The following is a 25,623-nucleotide window of genomic DNA, read 5'->3' on the forward strand; positions in this document are numbered from 1 at the left end:
GAGGTTGTTGCTAAAAAACATTGTGAGAAACGGCTCCCTCTGAAGTGACATAGTTTTCGAGAAAGAAATAATTTTCAACGAATTTGATTTCGAGACCTCAAGTTTAGAATTTGAGGTCTCCAAATCAAGCATCTGAAAGCACACAACTTCGTGTTACAAGGGTGTTTTTTCTTTCATTATTATCTCGCAAGTTTGACAACTGGTTGAGCTTAACTTTTGACAGGTTTGTTATTTTATGCATTTGTTGAGATACACCAACTGTGAAGGCTAGTCTTTAAAAATTACCAATAGTGTCCACTGCCTTTAAAGCAGTGTACCTTTTTATGTATTTATTTACCGACAACTATCCTCCCTTGTTTTTCAGGGCATTTTCATGTTCTCATTCATCTGGTCTATCGGCGCAACCATCGGCGTTGACGGCCGCAAGAAATTTGATTTCCTCTTCCGCGAGATCATGGATGGCGGTTTGTCTGAAGAGACTCGTAGCAAGTTTCATATCATCCAGTTTGTGGATCCACCTCTAAAGACCAAGACTGTTCCAATCCCGAAGGAGGGTACTGTGTATGATTACCGCTTTGTCAAAGAGGTAAGGGTTGTCTTTTATTGAATGGATTGCACATAGCGTCATCGACGACCATATTCCATGATAAACAATGGAAAAGTGCACGCGTGTACGCGCTGCGCTCAACTCTCGGCCTGGTGCATGTTTCCCTCCATCCTACAATCTAGACTGTTTTAAGAGGAATATCAATTACTACCTTCAACTCCCCTGAGTTCTTTCCACTTTAAATATCTTTTCTTCTTCTACCCACATACCAAGAGTGGCTTTTAAAAGCCTTGTTTGGGGCGAACTTGCATGCATTAATTATTTTTAAAAAGCCTTTCACACGTGCCTGTTTCTTCAACGATAGTGGTCAATGACGTCATGTGCAATCCATCTATTAGGCATGATATTCTTCTGACTTGAGTCTGAGTTTTGATTTGTTTGCAATTAGAAAAGGTCAGTGAAAGAAGTCGAGGAACACAAAGGGAAAAGTCTTTGCTGACTTCTCAAAGTTGGAAACTGCATCCAACCTGAACCGCCTTAAAGCAACTTTGATAAAATGACCAAAGATCTAGGAAGATAGCATTTGAAAACTTGAAAACTAATTAATACTTAGTTTAGTTTGTTACCTTTATTACACAAACATCAAAATTAGTCACGGTGCAAAAGGGAACCCTGAACAGGCACTATAAATGGGAACCCTTGATCACACATTAGAATACAACAAACAGACAGAGACAACAGCAGAAATTCACTAAATGGGAACCCTTGATCACACATTAGAATACAACAAACAGACAGAGACAACAGCAGAAATTCACTAAATGGGAACCCTTGATCACACATTAGAATACAACAAACAGACAGAGACAACAGCAGAAATTCACTAAATGGGAACCCTTGATCACACATTAGAATACAACAAACAGACAGAGACAACAGCAGAAATTCACTAAATGGGAACCCTTGATCACACATTAGAATACAACAAACAGACAGAGACAACAGCAGAAATTCACTAAATGGGAACCCTTGATCACACATTAGAATACAACAAACAGACAGAGACAACAGCAGAAATTCACTAAATGGGAACCCTTGATCACACATTAGAATACAACAAACAGACAGAGACAACAGCAGAAATTCACTAAATGGGAACCCTTGATCACACATTAGAATACAACAAACAGACAGAGATAACAGCAGAAATTCACTAAATGGGAACCCTTGATCAAACATTAGAATACAACAAACAGACAGAGACAACAGCAGAAATTCACTAAATGGGAACCCTTGATCACACATTAGAATACAACAAACAGACAGAGACAACAGCAGAAATTCACTAAATGGGAACCCTTGATCACACATTAGAATACAACAAACAGACAGAGACAACAGCAGAAATTCACTAAATGGGAACCCTTGATCACACATTAGAATACAACAAACAGACAGAGACAACAGCAGAAAATCAAAAAGTGTAGGTACTATTCTGGGGCCATCCGGCGTAAACAAGAAATAACCCATGACCAAATATTTTCCTCTTTATAGGGCATAGGTCGTTGGGAGCGTTGGACCGAAGAAATCAAAGATGCCGCTCCGATCCCGAAAGACGCCGAGGCCAATAAGATCATTGTCCCAACCATTGAGACAGTACGAGCCACAGCTCTGATGAACATGTTAGTCACACATCAGAAACCCTGCCTGTTTGTTGGTCCAACGGGCACTGGAAAGTCAGTCTATATCACGGTATGTACAGTCATAATTACTGTTCACATTTACTGTTCATAATTACTGAGTCACTCGATTTTTAACGGATGTCTGGAGTGCGTTTTGGCGACCCCCAACCAGAAACATTGGTTATCGGTTGAGCATTTTTCGCGTGTTCGGTTGAGCACGGTGACGATGCTGTTCAGACCAACCGGTAACTGACTTGTTGAGTTGGTTGGGCTTTGGTTGGGGTCGCCAAAACGCACTCCTGTTGAAACTTGTCCCCCCCATTTACATGTTTAAAAATGTATTGATGTGTGTTGTTTGTAGAATGGTCGCAAAGTAGTTACATGAGCTTTATTGTACAAATCTATGTTCTTGTACACACACTTCGGAATCATTCAACTGAAACACTATTATGCAATTTTATTTTTGTCTAATGAAAGTATATAGGGTACGACAATATGATAAAATATTGTTAAGGATATATTTTAGGGCTTGATTTTCCTGATAAACAGCCGATGAAGAAGGGAATGCTCCAGGATCACCGAGGGATTGATAAATTTAAACACAGCAAGAGTATAAGCAGTCAATGTTTGTTACATAACACCCCATACAGATTCTGCCAAGACGTCTTCATGTACCAAGAAGTTGCTGTTGTTACTGATATTATACATGTAAATTACATTCCACTTTGGCTGGATGCTGGTTTCTGCCTAGCAGGAGATCTCCGAGCTAACCAAACATTTGAGCTTCATGAAATTGGCCCGTTGTGTTTAAAGAGATCTTTCCTGGTATTTTCACGTGTTACATTTCATTCTCTATTGCAGGACTTTCTGTTGACTAAGCTAGACAAGGAGGTTTACAAGCCGATCATCATCAACTTCTCGGCTCAGACCAGCGCCAACCAAACCCAGAACATTATCATGTCTAAGCTGGACAAAAGACGTAAGGGTGTCTTTGGACCGCCATTTGGAAAGAAAACTGTAAGTCAATTCGTTCTAAATACAATTCCAGTTTTTGTATAACACAAATCAAGTTTTGAAAGTTAACATTTCAATAAAATTAAAACTTGGGAAGATGATGCTAACAACATATTTCATAGCTAAATATTTCTTTCCAACAATATGGTAAAACAAAATTATGCCATGAACTACCAAATGCAGTATTTGAAGAAACACAAATGCGATTACATAAAATGTAATATTGGCCCAATTTCACAAAGCTGCTAAGCAGAAATTGAATGAGGCAGCAGTCACAACAATGTAAACTTAACGTAATTTTGGATGATGAGCTGTTTCTTTTAAGCAAAACTTCTGTGTGCTTCACAAGTTTGTGTACTTACAGGCTTTATGAAATTGAGTCCTTGGTCAAGACCAAGTTGATCCTGGAAATTCAGTTCCTTTCATCTGAAATTTGTTTTCTTCTCCAGATTGTCTTCGTTGACGACTTGAACATGCCGGCCAGAGAGGAGTATGGCGCCCAGCCTCCCATTGAACTTCTTCGCCAGTGGCTTGACCACTGGAACTGGTACGAGCACAAGGAGTGTATGGCCATGAAACTGACCGATATCCAGCTGATGGCTGCGATGGGACCGCCTGGAGGTGGACGTAACGTCATCACGGCGCGTTTCCTACGTCATTTTAACACCATCACCATTAATGAGTTTGACGACGACACTATGGATACCATCTTCCAGAAGATTATGTCTTGGCATATCTCATCCAGGTGAGACAAATTCTTGTGTGTGTGGGGAGAGAAAGAAAGATAAAAGCTTAAGTTATATATTTCTGGCTCAGTGCTATAAGGTCGATAAAGACACTGGACACTATTGGTAATTGTCAAAGACCAGTCTTCTCACTTAGTGTATCTCAACATGTGCATAAAATAACAAACATGTGAAAATTTGAACTCAATTGGTCGTTGGAAGTTGCGAGATAATAATGAAAGAAAAAACACCCTTGTCACACAAAGTTGTGTGCTTTCAGATGGTTGATTTCGAGACCTCAAAATCTAAATCTGAGGTCTCGAAATCAAATTCGCGGGAAAATTACTTCTTCCTCGAAAACTATGTTACTTCAGAAGGAGCCGTTTCTCACAATGTTTTATACTATCAACAGCTCCCCATTACTCGATACCAAGTAAGGTTTTATGCTAATAATTCTTTTGAGTAATTACCAATAGTGTCCACTGCCTTTAATAGACCGTATCAAATATGACGTTACCATTCAAATACCTGCCCACCACATGGCATCTGTGAGTGTGTCTGTGTCTTTCATGTGGCATAACAAAAAATGTGTGCTGCCCTACCACATGGCCACTTTCATAGCAACAAAGGGGTTATTCGATACAGGCTGTAGCAATTTCATATTCTCAACAAAAGGGCGTTAACTGAAAATTTATCAAACTCTGAAGAAGAAAAACAAATCAAAATCTAGAAATTAATGTTTCTTTTAGAAAATGAATATTGGCACTTATTACTTTGCAGGTCACTCTTGATCGCTAAACTCCTTTTACCGGGAGCTCGAAAATATGTAAACCGGTTTTTTGAAATCCACACAAACTCCAGTAATGACCTTATAGTTCTGAGCCAACAATAGGCAACATATAAGAGATGTTGAATTTGCATTGGGTTTTTCCCCCATACACCTATGTGTGTTAGCACTGTATATTCAGTACTTTCCCAAGTCATGTAAAAAAATATCACAGGCATCCCAGGTCAAAATTGCAGTTGAACCCAGTTAACTGGGGTCAACTGGTTCAACTGGATAGTGACCAAACTCGTCCATTTTCCATATAAGCCAACTGGTTTGGACTAGGTTTAACTGTGTTCAACTAAGTTTAAATTAAAAACCAGTTGGTGTCTGTCCATTTTCCATATTAAACCAACTGGTTTTAACTGTATTTAACTAGTTTTTCAACTGGTTTTCAACTAGTTCCAGTTAAACACAGTTTAACTAGGTTCAACTAGAATTTTGACCTGGGATGTTACTCGGGTGGGATTCGAACCCACGACCCTTGCAATTCTAGAGCAGTGTCTTACCAACTAGACTACCGAGGTTGCCCGGTAGCTAGAGGCAGTTCGAATCCTATGTTTTGGCAGCAGGTACCGCTACGATATAAGATATAATATGCAACATGGCATGTCATGGCCGAGCAGACCCGAGCTCTGGTGCTGTCAGCAGCAGAGTATGGGTTCAATACCTGGTCAAGACACTTGTGCCCTTGAGCAGGGCACTTAATCGTCGTTGCTTTGTAAGAATTTGGGAAGTTAGTGCATTCTGCTCTTCCAACCAGGCTCCTAGTGGATGATACCCATGCCAGCCATGCCTACATCCTTGCGGACTGTGAAGGGGGTAACCCTGTTTCAGCCCCAGGAGTAGGTAGCAACGTGCCCCTGGCGGAAATTGATTTGGGTGGAAGGACTTTTTAGAAACTAAGGAGTTAGGGAGACACTTTGTGTTCAAACTTATTTTCATGTAGCCCTCACCTTGAAGCGGCCATTCGTGGCCTTGTGATGATAGGTGATCTCTCATTAACAAAATTAAAATGAAATTGTAGAGTGACTAAAGCAATGCTTTGTAAAAAAAATCACCTAGCATATGCCACCATGAAGTGACATCCACCTAACAAACTTTTCTACCCTATCCCATATATCTACCCCACTCAAACACGCATTTTCTTGTTACCCACAATGCCTTTTTTTCTATGATTTTTGTTTGTTTCACCGCATTCAAATGATTTTCAATTGAATCTTTCCCAGGGGTTTTGCCAAAGAGTTTGCGCCCGTAGCTGCTCAGATCGTCAACGCCACTACCCAGGTGTACAAAGCAACGATGGCCAACCTGCTACCTACCCCAGCCAAGTCACATTATCTCTTCAATTTACGAGACTTTGCGCGTGTGATTCAGGGTGTATTACTGTCTGTACCGGACTATTTTGAAACACCAGCAGTTATGAAGAGGCTCTGGGTGCACGAGGTAGAGATTTTTGGGGGTTGATTTATTTTTTTCTTAAGATACTATTTTTCATAATTCGGGGTTGAACAAAGACAAATTAAATGAAGCGGGATTTGAACCAATGACCTCTAGTATAATGTGCTGAGCTATGTTGCCAGTCTCCCTATATCTTTGTTTGGGGGTGCCAGTCAGAAGCCACGCAACTGTTAATTGCCGTGTAGCCAGGGATCTCATCCAAGTTAATGATACAGCCCAGGAAGCAGCAGCAAGGGGAATTGCAACTTTCTTGTTTCAAATACCAAGTTATAAACCACAAGGGAAACTGACTTGGTAAATGTTAAATAGAACAAGAAACACATCAAAGTTTGAACTTCTTTTCTACCATTACTTTGACCTGTGTGGAATTATTAATTTTCCAAATACTCTCAAATTTTGATGAAACAAATAGACACAAAAGACAGAGGTGCGTCTTGGCAGTCGTAACCAATAACTGTTTCTGTCACTGGCCAGTGCTCAACCAATAGGAAGTTCAACTGAAACAGTTATTGGTTCTGACCGCCAAAACACACCCACGGTCACTTTTTCCATCCATTTGTGATGAAAAGTGAGGGTGATTAAAGATTATAACTACAAATGAAACCTTGCATATTGTGGCCCTGCGATAATCAGTTTGTTGTCTCTTGGCCAAGACCCTTCCGGTTTTATATAGCCATTTGAGACCTCGTCACCTACTCTTTCATACCCTTATTTCAACCAATAAGACTGCCTTAACTATAATTAACGATCCTTTGTTCTAATATACAATCAGGTGTTCCGTGTTTACTATGATCGTCTCGTCGACGATAACGACCGTAGTTGGCTGGTCAAGTTCATGCAAGACGTCACCGGCACCCACCTGAAGGAGGACTTCAACAAACTCTTCGCCCATCTCGATTTCGACGAGGACGGCAAAGTTGTCGAGGACGACCTTAGAAGTCTCCTGTTCTGTGACTTCACCGACCCAAAGAATGAGAACAAGAATTACATCGAGGTGATGCAAGTGGAGCAGTTGAGGAAGATTGCCGAGAGCCATCTTGAAGAGTTCAACAACCTCAGCAAGAAACCCATGAATCTGGTTCTCTTTAGGTAAACCTGTACTGATCATCTTTTCCCACTCTAACGCTTTGCTCAGTGATAGAGCAAGTCACGTCATTACCAAGTTGAGCCCTAAAGAATGTGGTCAGTACTTGAATAGTTGATAATTCTATTTTGGGCTGCATTTTCGCGGTCGTAACCAATAACTGTTTTGGTTAAATTTGCCATTGGTTAATCACTGCGCCGTAGGTCACCGTGGTCCATGGTTAGACTTAATGACTTGCAACTACAAGGTTGTGGATTCGAATCCTACCAAGTTACCTGCTGATTACACAATGACTAGAATAGGTTCTGAATCACAATTTCTTGATTTGTGCAACTCATAATCGTAGACGTTAAACCGATGTTTGTTCATGAGAGAGATTGGCTATTGCCAGTGTGGCATTTATATCCACTTGTGGGAGTTTTGCCAAGTTCCCTTGACTACAGTATCTGTCCAATGTTTTAATTTTTTTGTTAAGTAAAAAATAGTTCTTTTAAAAATTAACATTCAATATGACCTTTACTTTTATGATGTTACTCTTGCAGATTTGCTTTGGAGCATGTCTCCCGTATCTCCCGTATCATCAAGCAGCCTCGTGGACACGCCCTGTTGGTGGGCGTCGGCGGCAGCGGTCGTCAGTCCCTGACCCGTCTAGCCGCTCACATGGCTGAGTATGAGCTGTTCCAAGTGGAGATCGGTAAGAGTTACACCATGATAGAATGGAGGGAAGATCTAAAATTGATTCTGAGGAAGTCTACGGAAGGAGAGCAGCATGGTGTGTTCCTGTTCAGCGATACTCAGGTATGTAAAAAAGATCCAAATTAACAGAACACTCGGTCTTTTATACAATTTATACGGTTCAAATCCCGCCTCAAACGGGAGTCTTGTATGTGGATTGGGCTTTCAGTTCCTATTTGACTGCGTTGGTTTTCTCCATTTAAAAGAAAATGACAGAATTGGTTTTGCTAGCAAAACAGCTGCTGGCAGTGTAAGCACTTCATCTAATCCAGCATCAGACCATAAACATAAACTGACAAACCTGTAGAAGTTTGAGATTGATTGGCCATCTGGGTCACAAGAGAATAGTGAAAAACCGGTTACAAATTTTGCATTGCATCGATGCCAAAACAAAACTGAGTTTGATTCACAAAACTGAGTTTGACCTTTAAACCCTTCTTTACGATGACCTCCTCCGTAAATATTTTGTCTGTTTGTTTCAGATTAAGCAAGAGTCATTCTTAGAGGACATCAACAACCTCCTGAACGCCGGTGAGGTTCCCAACCTCTATCCCAATGATGAAAAAGCAGAGATCTGTGAGAAGATGAGACTGATTGACAGGTGAGTCCAGCCAATCACAATCAGGGACAAACTTAGGTCAACCAATCAATAGCCACTCTGTAAAATAGACTCCCTACTGAACTCGGAAAAGAAACCTCATGTAAAAAATTTAAAATTCAGTTAAAAACCTACTTTTTTCGTAATTGCTAACTTAACCAGTCTGTTGTTTTCGTTCCTGCAATTCTGGCTTTGCTCTCAGTCGCGCGAGGAGTGTCAAGTCTGACAGACGTGGCATGTTATAAATGTTCATTCATAAATTCCTCAGACAGTTTCGCTATTCCTATTGGTGGAGAGCGCGTCACGTGGGTGTGTATAAACCTTTGTTTATGACCAGTAAAAAGTGTTGAAAACATGGGCGTGACACGTGAGCTTGCACCTGTTCTTATAAGACAGTTTCTTCATTCCTATTGGTCGAGAGCAACGGCTGAAACAGTTGTGCCACATCACGCGATACGCGCGACGCGCACATCATTCTTTTATAAGGAGTTGCTTACCCGAGGGCGGCGGAGGGCATTTCGTAGCTGGAGGGGTGTTGTTTTGAAAGCATTTATTTTACTTTTTGACCAAAAAGTGTTGATGTTTTTGACCGAAAAGGTATTTATGAATGGGAATCAAAGTGTGTTGAATCGGTTTTCAAAGGTTTAAACCTGCCGAGGCCTGGTTCTTGATAATTTACCTCCACTTTGTCTCGGTAAAATTATCAAGAACCAGGCCTTGTTGGGATTAAACCACTAGTTGAAAACCTCTTCACCACAGATTGATTCCCTTATTTTTATATTCGTAACCTTTAACTTAAAATCACCTTAATGTACAGGCAAAGTTAATGGTTGCGTGATAAATGTTGTTTAAAGTGTTTTCGCTCAAAGTATGGCTTTGTTTCAGAAGCTTGTTATTATAGGTTTTCTCGGTCAATTTCGGAAAAAGAGCAGCCAATTTAACCATCAAGCTATTCTATTTCGCGCGAAATTGAATGCTACTGAAAAGGGTCATTCGATTTCCTTTTATGATTAGTCAAATGTAATGTTGCGTCATTCGATTTAACAAAATAATCATTCAGTTTAATAATTCATCAAAGCAGCATTCAAATTCGCAGTCGCTTCTTGAGTGTGTGTCTCGAAAAAGAATGTCGATACGCTAAATTGACTAGAATGCTAAAGGAATTTGACTCGACTCTGAAACGAAACTGAACGGCCGAATTCTGAATTTGAAACGCAGTAACAACTGGAGAGGCAAAACAGCTTTAATTCGAATGCATGAAAATGGCTGCTCATTTGCCGAATTTGACCAAGAAAACCTATATTATGGTGTATGTTTGTGTTGGCGAACAGCATCCATTCACACAAACACTTGATTATTTGAACCCATCATCATCTAGATGAACGATTCTCTTTGGTACTGTGTGAATTTAAAACCATAAGCAGTTGGAAATGCCATTCTGAAATTGTTCTTTTTATGGCTGCAGACAAAGAGAGAAGTCCAAGCAGACCGATGGCACACCCTTGGCTCTATTCAACATGTTCATCCAGAGAGTACGAGAGCAGATGCATATCGTCTTGGCAATGAGCCCCATTGGAGACGCCTTCAGAAACAGACTCAGAAAATTCCCTTCCCTCGTCAATTGCTGTACCATTGATTGGTTCCAGGTAAACCTACAATTAGTAAAGTACTAATTTGCCGAAGGATACAAGGCGCTGAAGAAAGAAGGAAAACAAGACAGTACAAAAACGCTGTCGACCAGCTACAGACTAAGGGAATAGTATTTGTGTGTTTTTGTATACTTTGGCGTGTCTAGGCTGAGCTGATTGGACTCAAGCTATGGTGTTTCTGTTGAGCAGAGTGTGGGTTCCAGTCCTTAAGCTTGACACTTGCCATTGCTGCGATCTTCAGATTGGACGTATAGCTGTAGATCACATGCGTTGTTATAAAAACACATGTAAAAAGACCCCAATACACACTTATCGCAAAGAGAAGGGGTTTGCCCTGGTGTGTCTGGCAGTGCGGCTATCTTCAATCATGAAGGCTGTACTTTGTACTGGTGTGTATTGTTCAACTTTGGGTGTGGTCGTGGCCAAGGGGGAGAAGAGCACTGGATTCAAATTCGGGTTTTTCTTTTCAGCAGAGTGTGGGTTCAAGTCCTGGTCGTAACACCTGTGTCCTTAAGCAAGACACATTATGGCTGCGCCCTTCGGATGGGACTTTAAGCAGTTGGTCCTGTGTGATGTGTATTGTATGTAAAAGACTCCAGTGCACTTATCAAAAAGAGAAGGGTGTTATTTAACCAACACATCCACAGAAATAATGTTTCTGCTTTGTTTCTCCTGAAGACGAGCAGGGTATACTGTTCGAAACATCGAGACCCAACCGGCTCTTTTCAGAGCCAACACTCACCCTCAGAGATTTACACATGGTTGTACCCGCAAGTTTACTATTTATTTATAGTTTCTTCCTATGCTTTGTTTTCTTCACTAATCCACTTGTAGTCATGGCCCGAGGATGCGTTGCAGGCTGTAGCAGCTCGCTTCCTTGATGACATCGAGATCGATGATGACATCAGACAGGGTTGTATCAACATGTGTAAGAGGTTTCACACAACGACACGCATGCTCTCCGAACGTTTCCTCAGCGAGCTGGAGAGACACAATTACGTCACCCCAACATCCTACTTGGAGCTGATCAACACCTTTAAGTCATTGCTGGGAAAAAACAGAAAGTAAGTTACTTGTATTCTTCAGAAAGACACTATGTTGTTATTGCTTCGTCCTTCGGTTGGGACGTCACGCTGTAGGTTCCGTGTGTTGTGTATTGACGTAAAAGAACCCAGCGCACCTGTCCTCTTCTTGTACTCTTGCTTTGATATCCCTCCGCCGATTGATTCTGCATTCTCCTCAGATCCATAATAAACTTATTAAAAGATTGTTATTCCTGTGGATTTGTTTCACTAAACTCGGTAAACTACCGAGTATACAGTGCTTAAAGGCTGTGGACACTATTGGTAATTACTCAAAATAATTATGAGCACAAAACCTCACTTGGTAACGAGTAATGGGGAGAGATTGTTGGTATAAAACATTGTGAGAAACAGCTCCCTTTGAAGTGACATAGTTTTTCGAGAAAAAACTAAATTAAAGTCATAATAAACTTGTTTGTTATGCACTGCTTTTAAAAGTGTTCTTGCTCCAAACCAACCCTGGCTAATGGCCTTGTTTTCTTTCTCCCCCTTTCAGTATTGTGTACCGCAACAAGAAGCGTTATGAAGTGGGTCTTGAGAAACTACAGAATGCTGCCTCTCAGGTCTCCACTATGCAGAAAGAGCTGGAAGAACTTCAGCCGCAGTTGGTTGTCGCCAGCAAAGAAGTTGACGACATCATGATTATTATTGAACGAGACTCGGTGGAAGTGGCCAAAACTGAAAAGGTATGTTGTTGCCGCCCTCCAAATAAGTGCACTCTCTAAGTTAAGGGTTTGGGTACATTTTGTACGCCATAAAATACAAACGTCCACAGATTTACATTAAACTCACACAGTTTATAAATATTAATGCTAGAAAGCTTCCCTTAAAATATTACTTGCTGGGGTGCAATGTCATGAAAACAATTCCATGAAAATAAACGTGACTCTCCTGAAAACATTGCTCTGTGATTTTCACTTTTTATCTAAAAAACTTGGCGACTAATTAAGCTGAATCTTCTACAGGTATTATAATTAAGTTATTTTCATCTTCATCCCCAGTGAGTAGGGATTCATGTGTGACCAAAAGCTTGATCTACAAAAGGTACCAAACCCTTTAAGGGCAGTGGACACTATTGGTAATTGTCAAAGACTAGCCTTCACAGTTGGTGTATCTCAACATATGCATAAAATAACAAACCTGTGAAAATTTGAGCTCAATCGGTCATCGAAGTTGCAAGATAATTATTGAAAGAAAAACAATCCTTGTCACACATAGTTGTGTGCGTTTAGATGGTTGATTTCTAAGTTCTAAACTTGAGGTCTCGATATCAAATTCTTGGAAAATTACTTCTTTCTCCAAAACTATGGCACTTCAGAGGGAGCCGTTTCTCACAATGTTTTATACCATCAATCTCTCCCCATTACTCGTCACCAAGAAAGGTTTTATGCCAATAATTATTTTGAGTAGTTACCAATAGTGTCCACTGCCTTTAAGGGCAACTATATTTGCATAATAATGACTTTATTGTTCTGTCGTTTTCTTAGATTGTGAAAGCAGATGAAGAAATAGCTAACAAGCAAGCTATGGCGGCCAAAGCAATTAAAGATGAGTGTGACGCAGAGCTCTCCGAAGCTATACCCATCTTAGAAGCTGCCCTATCTGCCCTGCAGACCCTCACAACACAGGTAAATAATAGTAACACTAGGTTCTTACATAACGCTTTATCAGACCCCTAAGGGCTGTATCAACGGGCTCAGTGTTATTTCCTGCAAGATATGTGGAGCTACGTTTTGAATTATGAGAACTATTCCTTTAAAGCACCATGGAATGATCTACCCCGTGGAAGGGAAGTGCTGAAAAAAAAAACCACCAATGCTGATAGATGGATTGCACATGATTGTCAATGCATTGACCACCATCTTTGTTAACAAAACAATGGAAAAGTGTACGCATTTATGCATGTATGCGCAAAACTCTCAGCTAATGATAGCCTTTCACGCATGCACAACTCATCATCGATGGTGCTAATGATAGCCTTTCACGCATGCACAACTCATCATCGATGGTGGTCATCACAAGTTTTGTTTTCCTTCTAACCAAAAGTCACTCCTCTGCCTTCACGCTTGTTGTGTCAAAATGCAAAAATTTTGCGCAAACAAACTATCCAAAAGCAGTCTGACTACCCCAAGTATGACGTCATTGACTGTAAACAACCCAACATTATATCATCGTTCCCACAGGATGTAACTGTTGTGAAGACGATGAAAAACCCACCGGCCGGAGTCCGTCTGGTCATGGAGGCTGTCTGTATTCTGAAGAGCATGAAACCCGACCGTGTACCAGATCCATCAGGTTCAGGCAAGAAGATTGAAGACTACTGGCCACCTAGCAAGAGGTTGCTTGGAGATATGAAGTTCCTGCAGTCGCTCCATGACTATGATAAGGTAAGTATTTATCTAAGGGACTAATCAGAATTGTCAATAGGAGTAACTATAAATATAAATATGAATAGTAAATTTGCGGGTACAACCATGAGTAAAATCTCTTGTGAAGGAGTGGTGGCTCTGAAAAGAGCCAGTTTGTTCTTGACTTTTCGAACAGTATACTCTGCTTGTCTTCAGGAGAATTGTCAATGTTTACAAATGTTGATTTTCTTTTTTCAACAGTGTTTGTGGGTGGGTTGAAAGAAAGAAGTAACGAAAATCAAAAATAATTTTGAATTAAAAAATAATAGAGGCTGTCAGCTCGTTCACAAGATGGATGACACCGTAGTAAAGTTAATTGGTTCAAGTGACCGATGCAGGACGCCGGCCACAAGCTCTTTCGTGTGAGAAAAGTCTGATTCAGGATGTGACACATTCGGTAGTGTGCAGTCAGTAGATGGCAGAGGGAAGCTCTCGTTCATGACGACGACATTCTTTTAGCATCTGCGTCTGCTGCTCTTGCCACATCAGCTGAAGCAGATCCAGCTTGCACTGCAGCTCACCAGGCTGTCCTATTCAGAGCAGGGCCCAATTTCATGGCTCTGCTTACCGCCGAATTCTGCGCTTATGATCACTTGTAAGCGAAGAATGCCTAGTAACGTAGAGTACACATGCGCAGAAACCAAAATTTTCTGCTAACCTGTGAAATGGGCTTGCCGTAAGCACAGAATTCCTTGCTTACGTAAGCGCCGATTTATTGCTTACAGTAAGCAGAGCCATGAAATTGGGCCCGTTACTTTCTCTTTGCTGAACATTAATGCCAGCAGCCTTGAGGTTTTCTTTCAATATGCAAAAAACGTTCATAAACCATGCAAAAACATTGTATCTCTGCGCGTTTCTGTTTCTTGTGTTCATCAAGGCTATTCTATGTGAGATGCAACTACTCAACACTTTCAAATGTAACATAAGTGCTGTTTAAGGAGATAGGACATTGGTAGAGCGCCAACATGCTAATGCAGATGTCAAAGGTCCATACCCCATTCTCATAAATGTTTGTTTGCTCATCCCAAAACTAAAGATTCTAATTCCACAAATTTTGTTTTAAAACTTGTTGCTTTTTGTTTACACTTTCAGGATAACATTCAGCCAAGCATTATCAAGGTGATCCGTTCAAAGTACATCACCAACCCTGACTTTGTCCCAGACAAGATTAGGAATGCCTCCACTGCAGCTGAAGGTCTCTGTAAATGGGTCCGTGCGATGGATTCTTACGACAAGTAAGTCACTTACAAATATAGCATGTATACAATTTGGTTTGTGGTAACACCATTTGTGTATCTACTTGCCAGGTAGGTTTTTTTGTTTAGAGGTTTTGTGTGGCTATATATTTTGCTACTGCAGAGTAAATTTAATAATTCAAACTTAAAAACTTACTTCTAAATGAGTAATGGAGAGCTGTTGATTGTATAAAACATTGTTAGAGAAAAACTTCTCCTGAAGTAACATAGTTATTGAGAAAGAGGTTATTTTTCAGGAAAATATTTCAATTTGAGAAAGACTTTCGGCCTGAAGCCTTTCTCAGGCATTTGAAAACACACTCATTTCTGAAACAAGGGTGTTTTTCTTTAATTATTTCCTTCCAACATCGATGACCAATCGAGCCCAAATTTCCACAGATTTGTTACTTTATGTCAGTATAGTAAGACTACTGGTCTTTGACAATTAAGAGGCCACAGGGGTGCACTTGTCTCGGAAAATTGTTTCAATTCAATCTTTCCAAAGATGTATTCCATCGTGGCGTGTCATGGCCGAGCGGTTAGGAGCACCGGATTCAAGCACTGGTGTTTGATCAGCAGAGTGTGGGTTCGAATCCCGGTCGTGACACTTGCTACGTAAAATTGGGGAGGCAGTGCTTTCTGCTCTACCGGCCAGGCTTCAGATTGATGATACCCAAGCCTACATCCGTATGGACTGTAAAAGGGGTAACCCTGTTTCAGCCCCAGGATTAGACGGCAACGGCCCCTGGGAAAAAATAAATAATTGTAGCCCGCACCCTGAAGTGTGGCTGACGACTTGCCCAAAAAATAAAAAAAATTAGAGTACATAAACTCGAGTTGAATGCATTGTTTCTTTTTCACCACAGAGTGGCCAAGGTTGTAGCCCCCAAGAAGCTAGCCTTGAAGGCAGCCGAGAGTGAGCTCCGTGTCGCCATGGAAGGCTTGGAGAAGAAACGAGCCGTCTTGAAAGAGGTCCAAGACAAACTGAAGAAGCTTGAGGATAAACTGGAGGCCAACAAAAAGAAGAAGATTGATCTGGAGAACCAAGTTGACCTTTGCTCCAAGAAGCTGGACAGGGCGGAGCAACTTATTGGTGGGCTGGGTGGAGAGAAGGACAGGTAAGGTTTCAAGCGAGAAAGCTCGTGAGAGGTGGAGAAGGGCGTGGTAGACTGGGTTTTAAATATGGAATAGAGTTGTTTGTTAGATAGCTTGTCTAGCAGTTGGGAGGTATAGGGTATTCTCAGAAGCTGGACAGGGCAGAGCAGCTTATTGGTGGGCTTGGTGGAGAGAAGGACAGGTAGGGTTGGAGAAGGGTTAAGTTATAGTGAGTTGGAAAGATGGAATGGGGGTGGTTTTGGTAGGCATAGCTAGTGCTGGTATCGGGGTTAGAAGCTGGACAGGGCAGAGCAGCTTATTGGTGGGCTTGGTGGAGAGAGGGACAGGTAATAATAATAATGTCGTCTGTGGACGCGGCTTATCGCACCACGTGGCACGTGAGCGCACATAGACTGTTTTTACTTTTTTCATTGGTCAATGTTCATGACGTCTGCTGTTTGGCAAAAAAAATGGCATATGTGCATCAATAAAAGTGGTCTCACGACAAAATTGCACACACAATGTCGCACTCAGCATTCTCCGGGTCCTATTTCTATGGTGCCAGTGGTGCAATTGTTGGTCAGAAATCTTGTTATGACTGTGTTTTCTTTTGTTTACATGTTATTGTTATTTGTTCGTTTTTTAAATCTGGACCTAAAATGTTATACTTCACTTGACTGATTTTTGGGGGTGAACAAAGAATTGACTAGTGTGGGATTCGAACCAACGACCTCAGGAATAACGTGCCGGCGCTCTACCAACTGAGCTATCTAGCCCTATATTGGTGGTGTCCCTGTTTTGTCAATAGGGACTTTTCGTTTTTGACGACGGATGGTTCTGCGACGGTTGTTGAGCTAAACGTTGTCGTTTTCAGCACAACAAAGATTCATCCCAAGTACTGTCATAGAAATTGAGGGACGACCGTCCTCAAAGCCGACGCATGCGCAGATGACGCCAAATGTCATCTTTACCGTCGCAGAACCATCCGTTGTCGAAAACGAAAAGTCCCTAATATCTTTGTTCGGGGGTGCCTTTACTTGATTGTGTTATTTTTGTTTGGATTTAGATGGCGTAAATCTGCCAAGGATCTCGGAGAATTGTATATCAACTTGACCGGCGATGTTCTGATTTCCTCTGGTCTGGTCGCCTACCTCGGAGCCTTCACATCAGCATACAGACAGGTAGGTGCTTCTGAATTTATATAAATAGTCAGAGACCCTTTGTTGAGAACCAAAAACAAATCGATCCTTGTATATTTGATTTGCAGTAACACCATGTGTGTATCTACTTGCTCGGTAGATTGTGTCCTATTGAGAACTCGTCTTGCTATTATAAGTTATCACACAAGCGCGAGTGGAATATGAAAAAATATAGCGCTTCTGCGTCCCATATCCAACGAGGCCAAAGGCCGAGTTGGATATGGGATGCAAACGCACTATATTTTCCGCAGGTAGTGATATTAGCCAAGCAATATAGGTTTTTATCACCACTCCATTCTGCGAATCTGATTGGAGGATTAGTGCGTACTTGAAGATAAATATTCTACTACCGTGGAGTAGATTTTTTGGAATTTGGGAGATCTCTCAGTTCTAAAGAGAAATGTTACTTTTGGAAGGTAGGAAATCGACCAGGACTACTACTCTAGCTTTAGTGGATCGAGGGGTCTTCTCGTTATCAACTTCACTACCGCTTAGTGAGTTCTTAATTGTTCTCAATGTTTTGACTAGCTTGCTCTAGTCTTCGTCAAATTGTATCCTGTCTCTGTAACAAGAGATACCGATCACTTCCCCAAATTTGTTCGAAGCTGCAAGCGATCATCTTTTTGTTTTTCTAGTTGTAATTTTTCTTACAGGAATATTAATGGAACTCTGTATTTTAAAGGCACCAGACACTATTGGTAATTACTCAAAGTAATTGTTAGCAAAAAAACTTACTTGGTAACGAGCTTCGATGACCAACTGAGTAAATAATTTCACAGATTTGTTACTTTATGCATATGTTTGGATACACCAAGTGAGAATACTGGTCTTTGACAATAACCAAAGGTACCCAGTGCCTTGAAACAAATTGCAACCTTTGTACTTGACTTTGTGTATGCTCCATCCTGCCATCGATCATTGTAGAAAGTAATATCAAAGCTGCCATGGACTTGGGAAATTAACCGCGTTTGCAATAAATCAAAAGTGGAAAGGGACAGATTTGAACGAAGGAATCTATAGGGACTGTGGGGTATTAGTTACAGCAGAAAATTTGACAATTTAAGGCATGAAGGGTTTTATGGAAATTGCGTAGGGCTAAAGTCAATTGACCTGTCCGTAGTGGGAAATTGTTACCCGGCCGCGAGTCAACGAGTATACTTGAAGCTGTCTTACAATCTTCTGTGTGGTCATCAAATATTGACGGTAGCTCTGATACGCACTTTTGATACGTTGTTTGGTCAGGAGAAATGTTCATTCAACTCTAGCTAGCCTGTTGACATGTAGACACATGGGGATACAAAACTTCTTTGAGAAAGACTCTGCTATGTTCAAAAGACCAGGGCCCAATTTCATAGAGCTGCTAAGCACCAAAATTTGCTTAGCATGAAATTTCTTCCTTCATAAAAACAGGATTACCAACCAAATTTCCATTTATTGCATATTGTTTGTTACTGGTATTCAGCTGTTGTTTGCTTATCCTGAAAATCATGTGGAAGTTTGGTTGGTAATCCTAATTTTATCAAGGAAGAAATTTCATGCTAAGCAAATTTTTGTGCTTAGAAGCTCTATGAAAATGGGCCCAGGCTACACTACTACTAATAACTACATGTAGTATAGTTTGCTCTCCATTATACACTGCCCCAGATTATACTCATACACAACATTCAACCAAATTTCATCAGCAAAATGTACTTCTACAATGTTTGAAGGGGAACGGGAAAAGAAAAGGGCTTAAGTTAACTACAAAGGGAAGAGGTATGTTTTTCAAGAGTTTCTTATTTTGGTCTGTGGATATTGCTGCTTAAGTAAAAGAGGTGATATTGTTCCATTTATTAACATATTTTATGTTAAATTTGGTTTTCTGAACATATTTGGGACTTGATTTTTTGAAATTTAATATTAACCTTTTCAACTCCAGCCTATGTCAAGTCGTCACCGGTGAACGGTACAATAAGAATGAAAATAGAAGAATTTATTCATATGATTTTAGTGCCCAGAAAGATTAGATGATGTGTGCGGTGCTATCTTGTTAATATCCAAAATAATATTTTTTAGTGTAGTCCAGAGACTCTGTCCTATACATAAACCATCAACCATGTCAACTTTGCTTTAAACAGCCAATAAAGGATGATCTCAAATACATAGATATTACAGTTTTCTAATAGTTGGAGTCCATAGGAAACATTAAAAAAATATAACGAGTCTCTTACCTCACGTTAAAACATGGTAAAAATGTTTTTTTTACAGAACGCTTCTAGCAAAATTTCTGAAAAACGTGGGGTCAAACAAACGTGCGCGACAAAGGAATCTTGATGTCAGTGGCAGCTATTTGGTGTGGAAAATAGCGCCCTCAGTTTGCCAAAGCTGGAGAACTGTGTTCACACCCAATTAGGGGAATATCGTCACTGGCGTCAAGAGGTCATTATAATAGATAAGCCGTTTTTGACTCTCGGCTGAAAAAGCCTCGCGGCCGGGTGCATTTTTGACTCGAGTTATTCGTTACTAAATGCAAATTTTGAGCGTAAAATGGTTATTAGCCGGTATCTGCGATGTCTATTTGGCCATAAAAAGGTAATAAGTGAAATATTGAGATCATCCTTTATTGGCTCTTTAAAAAAAAAGAGGAGATTATACTTCAGATTTATCTGTTAAGCATTTCTCAAATAACCACAAATCTTTACTGATCGACGCTCATCAGATAAGCAAACTTGCTGAGGCATTATTACATAACCCGTAAACTTACTACTACTCAAAGAGACTTAGAAAAAATAGCCTGGACTCCCTTTGGACTAATAATTAATAATATTGCTATTTCTGTTATAATTTCTTTTGCTAATTGTGGATGAGTTTGTCCACCCAGCAGTTTGCAAAATCTTTTCAATTGGTACTTTGCTGCTGCAGACGTTGACATCACAGCTCCTAAGCTGAGTGATTTAAACGAAACATCAATCCCATCTTCAGTTAATCACAACTTAAACCAACGCGAATTGTTTGATATAGCTCTCGTATGGAGGCTGCATAAGTCAAAAACAATTTTACTATTAATTATTACTTTTGGTGTTGAACAATTACTTGTTGCTCCATGTGCACTCTCTCCAAAGTGCAACACCCCTAAAAAAAGAAGTTCACTTGGCTATTTTTGTTGTTGAATGACTTACTTGAGCTACACTCAACAGATGTGCCTAGACACTTTGACAAAATGTCCAAACCCCTCTCTTATGATGAATAGATTGGTACTTAAGTACAGCATCCACTCAGCGTGTGCATGTTGGACAGTAACTATCCCCTGTAAAATTGATTTTTGTGTGAAGAGGCGGCAAGAGGGTTTGTTGGAGTGATAAATATTGTGAAGGCCAGTGGCTGTTTGTGGCAGGTGGTGGGTTAGAGATAGTCCGGTTGCTCTGTTCAGTAGTTGAAATAGTTCTAATCTTTGTTCCTGATGTAACTCTTTAAAGACACTGGACACTACTGGTAATTACTCAGATAATTGTTGGCATAAAAACTTACTTGGTAACAACCAATGGAGAGCTGTTGATAGTATAACGCATTGGGAGAAACTGCTCCCTCTGAAGTAGCATAGTTTGAGGAAGAGATCATTTCTTTTAAAGGCTTCAGGCCTGCAGTCTTTGAATATTCTGTTTAAGGCATTTGAAAATGCACAATTTTGTGTAACAGGTGTGTTTTTTTATCCATTATTCTCTTGCAACTTTGATGACCAATTGAGTCAAAATTTTCACAGCGTTGTTATTTGATGCATATGTTGGGATACACCAAGTGGGAAGACTGGTCTTTGACAATTATTACCAAAAGTGTCCAGTGCCTTTAAAACATACAGCAATCTATCAGAAAAGTTAATCAGTTGTTTTGTTTAAAAAGCGTGTTTACCAAGTTCTTAGAGACCGCCCAGTTTGTTGCTCAAGTGCTTGATAGTTACCCAGCAGTGGGGGGAAGAAGTCCTCTACGGATGCTGAGGTTAGTTTGTAATGGGTTCTTGGGACAAGGTTATCTTGTTTGGGGTTTTCCCTTTTGCTGATAGCAGTAGTTAGTTGATAATTTTCAGTTGCATTGAGGGGGGGGGGGGGGTGGTTGTTTAACTTATGATGTAATCCTATGAACAGTCAACTTCAAATAGGGGGGTGGGCCCGTTTATTGACCAAAACACTTGGATGATTTGCTAACTTTGTTTTGTTTGATGTTGGTTTTTACTGCGCCTTGAACACCCAGCAGGGTGGAAACGTGCACATAACAAGTTTTATTATTATTATTATTAACTTAGAGTGTGTTTTCATAAAATCAGGTTGAATTACATTTATCATTGGAAATAAAGTGCTGCAACTCATGATTTTGGTATCTCCACAAAAATGTGCTTCCATCGCGCATCAGTTCAAAAACATTTTATCTCTTCAATACATGTACATGTAGCACTTCTGTTATGCATGAGATTTAAAATGTCAAATCTTATCTAGCTTACTGTACACGTAACCCCAATGTACACACAAAGCAAGTACGAGTGATCCGATGTTTTTGCATGGAGCATTTTTGTAAAAGATTTGGCAAAATTGAGATGCAAAAGTTTTTGGACTGGCACTATGCTATGCGCTTTGCCTCCCTAAATGGCACACATCTGCATGTGACATCACATGTTATTATACTCACTCACTCACTCGTCCGCATAGACAGCAAAGGTCCGTCGCGCCGATCTCCTGTGTCCACGTCCTACAGCTTCGTCCCACATGCCGTCAATCACGCTGGGCCGACCCAGTTGTTCTTGCCAGGATGACCTGGGACGACCGCGGGGTCTCTTCCAGCCGGGACCTGGTGGTTTACCTTATACCTTGGTAACAAATTGTGAAGTTGCATTGGTCGAGAACCAATCAATTGATATAATACAAAGATGCATGTTACATGGCTCAGGGGTAACATGAAAAGTGATGTTCACCAGTGGACATCACCTTGATTAGTCCCACCGCTGGTCGACTTCCAGCGCTGTGTACGAAACACCAGCGGGTTCGAGGGAACAGTGAAGAACCGTTTCTTATTTGAACTTTTCATCTGCCTATTACGTGTACTATGCATACCCTCATAATAATGTTTGAAGATGACAACAGAATTTTGAGAAGAGGAATAATAATGATACCAAGGTATAACAAAACAATTTTTAAACACCCTTGGGAGAAAATGGCTACTGTGGCGAAGCCGAGGATGCCATTTTCCCCCTCGGGTGTACAAAACCCATGGACCCGCATCACAGCGTGCAACAATTGCATAATGTGACATGAGTGCAAGAGATGTATACCATGTACATGATGATGCACAATACTGTATTCACAGTCACAGTTTCATTTGTATTAGGTTTTATTGTGGGTTTTTTTACATATATTTTTTTTTAATTGTTGGTGGTTAGGAGTATATTTTTTCCAAAGGCAGTTAGCAACATTTTCCCAAATTTAAAGAAAGAAACTACACGAGAAGTTTGTTAACCTTAAACTTGGCACACTCTCTACACACACCCAGACTAAAGCTACTGCAGCTGAACGGACGGACATTAGTGCCAGTGAAGTAGAAAACAAACTGGTTGCTTGGTAACCTCACGGCAAACAGAAATGCCATTAGGCCACTAACTACTGTTGCGTTGACTTGAATGCCAATGAGTAGCCTGTTAGGCTCTTGATTGAGACAATTTATTACTCCGCAGAGGATTTTTATACCGCCGCAACGTTTTTTCTTCCGAACAGATTTTTTTATTGCCCTTTTTCTGGATCAAAACAATGGTCAGTGACCCATAATAAACATGTATAGAGCGCTAAATACGGAAGTTTCTAACCAGATTGACAGAACAGATGGGTTTTAAGTTGAGATTTGAAAGTGTCCAATGAAGGAGCTGCTTGAATGTGGGTGGGTGGCTTGTTCCAAAGTGTTGGAGCTATGACTGGAAAGGCCCGATCACCATAGCGTGTCATGGTGCGGGTCCCGGGGAAAGCTGGAAATGAGCTATTGAAGAATAGCGAAGGCGTCGGGTAGCTGATGAATCATGAAAAGTTTAATGGGAGGATTAAATTGGTATAGTCATTTAACCCTTTCAGCCCCAATGGCGACTTTAGTTGATCAAGGTTACACGCAAAAAAGCACACCAGCATTTGTTTAAATAGCTCCAATGGTTGTGTAAAAAAAGGTGTTTGAGTTTACAGAATAAACTGCAGAAACAAGGACCAAGAACTTGATTATTTATAGATGGATCGCACATGACGTCATTGATCATTGTCATTGATGAAACTTGCATGCGTGGAAGGCCATCATTAGCTGAGAGTTGTGCGCAGTGCGCACCTTTCCATTGTTTATCATAAAATATGGCAGACGTTAATGCTTTGTGCAATCCATCTCTTGGCTGATCATGATGTTTTTTTCAATTATATGAAAGGAAATTTAATAGGTACATGTAAAACATTTTTGTAAACTTATTTAAGCTCTACAATTACTTATATCAAGGTGATTATAGAGTTTGCAAAATTGACCTTTGCAAATTGATGCTTTCTGTTTGGTGAAAATGTGCGCTTCATGCCCCAGGTCAAAATTCCAGTTGAACCTAGTTAAACTGGGTTTAACTGGAACTAGTTGAAACCAGTTGATAAACTAGTTAAACACAGTTAAAACCAGTTGGTTTAATATGGAAAATGGACAGAAACCAACTGGTTTATAATTTCAACCTAGTTAAACACAGTTAAACCTAGTCCAAACCAGTTGGTTAATATGGAAAATGGACGAGTTTGATCACTATCCAGTTGAACCAGTTGACCCCAGTTAACTAGGTTCAACTGGAATTTTGACCTGGGGCTTCAGTGGTCAACAATGTGGGTACCAGGGGTTGATACATACCTGGCAGTCAAATACTGAAAACTGAAGCGCCTTGGGTGTCACCGAGGAACGAATATTAGCGCTATATAAGAAACCATTATTATTGTTTGTAGTACTATTATTCATTTGTTATCAAAAGAAATTTGCCTCTGACTGGAACACACTGACAAAGATATTGACAAAGAAAGGGAATAACATGGCCAACATAGGGCTAGATAGCTCAGTTAAGCACTGGCTTGTTAATCCAGAAATCTTTGGTTCAAATTCCATTCAAATTGTGTCTCATAATTCAAAATGTAGTCCCACATCTGACAGGAAATACTGTATGTAACAGCGCCAGGAGCGTCACTGGGTGACGGATATGTGCGCTATATAAGAAGCCACAATTATTATTATTATTATAAGGAAGAAAAAAAATTGTTCAACCCCAAATCTTTTAAAGTTTACCAAGTCAGTTTCCTTTGTGGTTTACCATTTGATATCAAAAGGCTTATCAAACGAGAGGGTTCACTGTGCCATACAATGACTAGCCTTAGAACTTAAAAAAAAAAACAGTTTTGATCAATTGTTTTATTTGTTTCCTAAGAATTTAAATCCCTCTTGTAAAATCTGTGTTTGTACTGTAATATGAGTCCAGGATTAAACGGCTTACAAATAAACAAAACATGATAACGATACAGATTACAGTATCATATCTAGCTTTGAATACTGTTGGGAGTAAATGGTTATCATATGGAACCATAGCAACTTTGATCTTTTATTTATCGTTGGTTTAGAGAGGGGTGTGTCACACCACTTGGGCAAGGAACATTTCTCTATGTTTATTCAAACAGAACTAGCCTGATGTTAAACCATAATGGGAACATAGAGAAAGGACTACGGAAGAACTTTGTGAAATTAGTGTTGCTGTAATGGTGTTATATCGAGATTGATAACTTGGCAAGCTTGTCACCCATCCACAATCTTCGTTGCTTTTTTCTCGGCATCAGGACTTTATTAACAGCAAGGAGTATTAGTGACACTTCATTTTAACCTTGTAGGTTAACCTTTTGCTCCACAACAAAACATTGTCATAACCTGCTTGAGAGAAGGACACATTGAAGTGAATAGTAAAGCGAGACTGTGGATGGAAAGAACTAAGAATTGGTGTTATGGTATATCAACATTGATAACTTGACATGCTTGTCAAGCGCTGACAGTCTTCATTGCTTTTTCTCGGCATTAGAGTTATAAATAGCTGCAGAGGGAATTAGTGGTGCTTTATTTTAATGTCAGACTACTCGTTGGTAATTACTGCCCAACAAAACGTTATTATTACCCGCATAGGAGCAGGGCGCACTGAAGCAAACGGACAATTGTTCTTCATGGTAGCTGGCACCATCAAGGCCAATTTAACTTGCTCATCGTAGGATGATGGTAAATTCTTAATAA

The 25,623-nt window shown here is 40.3% G+C and overlaps 1 protein-coding gene across 6 annotated transcripts in view; it reads left to right on the plus strand.

The window, feature by feature from the left end:
- LOC117291125 (dynein heavy chain 7, axonemal-like) overlaps positions 1-25,623 on the plus strand; it is a 118,953-nt gene that overhangs the window by 40,989 nt on the left and 52,341 nt on the right. For all 6 annotated transcript variants that reach the window (XM_033772661.1, XM_033772663.1, XM_033772665.1 and 3 more), the window contains 16 exons: positions 365-586; positions 2,102-2,299; positions 3,091-3,246; positions 3,693-3,988; positions 6,024-6,240; positions 7,028-7,344; positions 7,882-8,137; positions 8,557-8,675; positions 10,138-10,318; positions 11,156-11,385; positions 11,900-12,089; positions 12,891-13,031; positions 13,587-13,790; positions 14,904-15,046; positions 15,913-16,164; positions 17,208-17,322. In XM_033772661.1, coding sequence (XP_033628552.1) covers positions 365-586; positions 2,102-2,299; positions 3,091-3,246; positions 3,693-3,988; positions 6,024-6,240; positions 7,028-7,344; positions 7,882-8,137; positions 8,557-8,675; positions 10,138-10,318; positions 11,156-11,385; positions 11,900-12,089; positions 12,891-13,031; positions 13,587-13,790; positions 14,904-15,046; positions 15,913-16,164; positions 17,208-17,322 — 3,237 coding nt within the window. The remainder of the gene's footprint in view (positions 1-364; positions 587-2,101; positions 2,300-3,090; positions 3,247-3,692; positions 3,989-6,023; positions 6,241-7,027; positions 7,345-7,881; positions 8,138-8,556; positions 8,676-10,137; positions 10,319-11,155; positions 11,386-11,899; positions 12,090-12,890; positions 13,032-13,586; positions 13,791-14,903; positions 15,047-15,912; positions 16,165-17,207; positions 17,323-25,623) is intronic.

Source organism: Asterias rubens, chromosome 6, assembly GCF_902459465.1.
Source record: "Asterias rubens chromosome 6, eAstRub1.3, whole genome shotgun sequence".
In the NCBI taxonomy this organism is placed as follows: Eukaryota; Metazoa; Echinodermata; class Asteroidea; order Forcipulatida; family Asteriidae; genus Asterias; species Asterias rubens.